This window comes from Dendrobium catenatum, unplaced genomic scaffold, assembly GCF_001605985.2.
Source record: "Dendrobium catenatum unplaced genomic scaffold, ASM160598v2 fragScaff_scaffold_104, whole genome shotgun sequence".
NCBI classification, from domain to species: Eukaryota; Viridiplantae; Streptophyta; class Magnoliopsida; order Asparagales; family Orchidaceae; genus Dendrobium; species Dendrobium catenatum.
Window position 1 is genome coordinate 52,419 of NW_021318566.1, and position 4,325 is coordinate 56,743.

Sequence of the window (4,325 nt, forward strand, 5' to 3'; positions counted from 1 at the left end):
CGAGGAACTGCAAAATTAGCCTAATTATTACTACATTTTGTTTCACAATTTATTCTATTTTTATGAATAAAGATTAAAAAAAAATTATTCTATTTTTTTGAATAAAAAACAACTTTGATATATAAGAATATTTATTTGAATTTCTCGAATTGCTGATACTTATTCTATTTTTCCCCCACTTTATAGAATTTAAAATTAATATTTTTTTCATAAGATGAAACATTATAAATTTTATTCAAATATTCATAATTGCTGAAACCATTGTAATTTTTTTAATGAACAATCTTTTATGAGTTTGCCATTATTGATAAAATTCTATTATTATTTTTTTCAATCAAAATTCATATTTTATTACTAAAATTTACTAAATTTATTGACTAGTCATCAAAGATTATTGATATTCTATCAATAAGATCTTATATAATTTTATAGGGGTGTAACTTACACTTCAAGAGATGATCTTTTTGTAATTCATATTTAAATGTTGTTTTTATAATATTTTATAATAAATAATTCTAACTTAACAAACAGAACTAGCAAAATTTTCAAAACAAAAAATATTATGGTAGCTTGAAATTAAAATCGAAGTGCTTTGTGTCAGCATAGCGGATCATATTATAATTCAATTATCATGATGATTAGAAAGAGAAAGTTATGAATTATAACTAACGAAATTTTTTAATGATTGCCTGATTGGATAGATTTTTCTATCTTTATTTAGTCAAAATTAATTTTATTTTAAAAAATCTTGATTCTAAACAATATAAGGGCCCATTTGTTTGTTTGAAGTCATTTTGAAAAAAAAAGAAGAAATTTATTTAATCTACTATTTGTTTGGATGTAATTAATCACACATTAAAATCTCAAAATTTTCTCTAAAACAATATATTTATTTTTACATGAAAAATGCAAAATTATCATTTTTTAAAATCTACAATTTTGTTTATAGCAATCAAATAAGCACTAAACTAAATTATGGACTAGCATTTATTATCGTTGCAATAATCAGGATAACTGATGAGGTTCAAATCCAATTAAAATATCTTAGGAAATGTTTGAGACAATTTTTTTTATTATTTAAATCTCAATTACAATTTTTATTAGGATATAATTTGTTTACTGTTTTTAAAAAAATTATATAATAGAAAATTATTCTTTATAATAATTTTTTAAAAAATTATCTTTTTTCATAACAATTTTATAATTATCCTCATAAAAATTATTAAATATAGAAATTAATAGTATATAAATATTATGCACAAATTAAATTTTTTGATATATATATATATATATTTCATTTTATGTCAAATTAGTTAATATATATTTTTTCGTTGTAATTGATCAGGCATTCTTAGATGTTGAAAGATGATGCTGAATGGTAGTGGCATTCTAATTCGTTATTAGATTAGCCAATCTGCTTCTTTATGAGTTAAGAGGCCTTCGACCATCAATCATCAATCCGCGTCGTCTCTCTCGATCTCCACGCTGCTTATCAAACCCTCTTGCTCCCATTCGACAATCTCCTACCGATTCCCGCTCCATCCCTAACCATGTAGTTTCACACAAAAGGAGATCGCATCGATGGTGTTTAGCTGTACAAATAGCAAGTCTTTCTCCATGGCCGCCCTCCGATCGCTGCCCTCAATCATCGCCATCGTTGGAGCTTCTGCCATTTTTCTAATCGTAGCTTCTTTGCTTCTCGTTTCCGGCCCCATTACTTCCTCCGTCCAAGAATACTTTTTGGGTGAAAATCGCGGCTGGAAACCTGAATCTCCCGCCTCGCTTAACATCGTCTCCCAAGGGAAACCTCAACTGGAGGGCAATGAATCGGGCAGCGTCGATGTCGGTACTTCAGGTGCTGTTTTGGATTTGAGAAAATTTGATGATGACCTTTCTTTTACTTTAGGTGCCAATCAAAGTTCTTCAAATACCCCTTTTGCAAAGGAATTTGGTGGCAATTCTAATGATCCAGATGCCGATTTAGTAACTTCGAAAAGCCCTGTGTTCCCCTCTGGTGAGCATGTTAGGTGTGATCTTTATCATGGGAAATGGGTCCATAATCCTGAGGGACCTCTGTATACAAACAATAGCTGTCCTATTATCACACAGTTGCAAAATTGCCAGGGAAATGGAAGGCCTGACAAGGATTATGAGAACTGGAGATGGAAGCCTGATCAATGTGAGTTGCCAAAGTTTGATGCAAAAAAGTTCCTGGAGCTTATGAGGGGTAAAACACTTGCGTTTGTGGGTGATTCGGTTGCTAGGAATCAGATGGAGTCCTTGCTTTGCATTCTTTGGCAGGTTGAAGTGCCTAAGAACCGTGGCAATAGAAGGATTCATAGATGGTACTTCAGATCCACCTCGACAATGATTGTACGCATATGGTCCTCCTGGCTAGCTCAGAACACCCCCAGTGCAATGGAATTTGCTCCCAAGGGGGTTGTGAAGGTCCATTTAGACATACCAGATGAGAAAATGATGGAATTTCTCCCAGGCTTTGATGTTGTTGTGCTTTCCTCTGGCCATTGGTTTGCAAAACAGTCAGTTTACATTCTTAACGAAACTATTGTTGGAGGTCAGCTGTGGTCACCCCCTCCAAATGCAGCAGTTGATATGAGGATTAATAATGTTGAGGCATTTGGTTTGTCGATGGAGACAGCTCTTGGAGCCATTGCAACTCATCCCAATTTTACTGGTCTAGCAATTGTTCGATCATATTCTCCAGATCATTATGAGGGTGGGGCTTGGAATACTGGTGGTTCGTGCACCGGAAAAGTTAACCCAGTTAGTGAAGTAGTGAACAATGGATTCACAGAAGTGATGCATGAAAAACAACTCACAGGATTCCAGCGAGCAGTGGAGAAGACCGGGAACTCATCCAAGCTTATATTTATGGATATCACAGATGTGTTTGGTTATCGACCAGATGGGCATCCAGGGCCATATAGGAGCACAGACCCAAACAAGAAGACGAGGAGGGGACCAAATGGGGAACCACCGCCACAGGATTGCTTGCATTGGTGCATGCCAGGGCCGATTGATACATGGAATGAGTTATTGTTGGAGATTATTAGGAGAAATCTCAAGATATCATGAGAAAAACTACCGATTGTGTGAAAGGAAGCCATTCTTGTTCTTGATGAGATATAACAAATGTATCATTTTACATCACCTGCAGGAATGCTTGTCCTGCTATTTTGTGCAAAGGCCTTTGAAGTGAACTAGATTAGATAACACGGGAAGATTTTATTCTCATTCTCCTGGAGATGAGCATGTTCTGATCATATAACAGCTTGTATTTGAGGGTTGCTCGACTGTTGGGCGGAATTTTCAAAAGGTCCTCCCTTTCCTTGATTTTTTGTTTCTCCTTTACTTTTAGTAATTCTAGATGAAAATGAACTTGTGAATGTTCTTATAATTTGTGTAAGATGAAATAAGAATGCATAATTTTATAGTTAAATATCCTTCATTAATATAGGCACAAGATTGACTTGTCTTACATTGAGAAAATATTGATTGAAAATCAGTATAATTCTTATATAATAGGAAGATGAATGCCATTATAGAATGCTAATCACAAACATATGCTGCATTGTGCCTTACAATTCTATGGCAAGGTATCATTTTTCAGTCTTGTTAAATTCCATAAAATTAAATACCTGTGGAGCAAATCATCAGCATGGTTCATTAATTTTCCGATAACAGTTTTGATGTTAAGCCTCCTTAATTACTAATCATCTTCAGTGTTTCATTGATGATTTTTATAGTGGTATAATTCATTGGGCACCACTTCTGTATTTGGAGTAAACCAAAAGTGATAATTTTTTGCTTCATTGTTGGCTAATTCTTAAAATTTTCAACTTACCTTGTTTATACAGTCAAAAGTTCAATCCTCCCTCCCCACTTTAATTGAATTATTTGCCAGAATCTGAAGTGATGCAATGCTGTGCATTTTATCCATCCCTCTTACATTAAATATCTTACCAAATGCAAGTATCAGTACCGGCTTATCAATCATCCAATGATTAACAGGAATTTTTTTTTTGCACAGTTAGTTCTCTGTCATAAGATTTGTTTGAGCACTCCTTTGTCGTGATCACATTACTGTTTGCTATCCGAGACTGAATTTGCACCACCCTTGTATGGAGGAAACCTACAGGAAAGGCGTAGGGAAAGGGGTTCTTGAGAGAAAAGATAAGAAGCGCTGCGAGGCTATGTATAAGCTTTAAAAGACAATCTAACACATTATTGATACAAAGTGCTTACATTGATAGATGAGCAAAATGTCAATAATCTGTGAGATTTTCATCACTTGTATCGTCTTA

General features: G+C 33.9%; 1 protein-coding gene across 1 annotated transcript; it reads left to right on the forward strand.

Annotated features, from left to right (window-relative positions):
• The first annotated feature begins 1,380 nt into the window (after positions 1-1,380).
• On the forward strand, positions 1,381-3,284 carry LOC110104420 (protein YLS7). The gene has a single exon (XM_020833524.2). It carries the CDS (start codon positions 1,582-1,584, stop codon positions 3,094-3,096), a length of 1,515 nt encoding a protein of 504 aa, XP_020689183.1. The 5' UTR covers positions 1,381-1,581; the 3' UTR covers positions 3,097-3,284.
• The last annotated feature ends 1,041 nt before the right edge of the window (positions 3,285-4,325 follow it).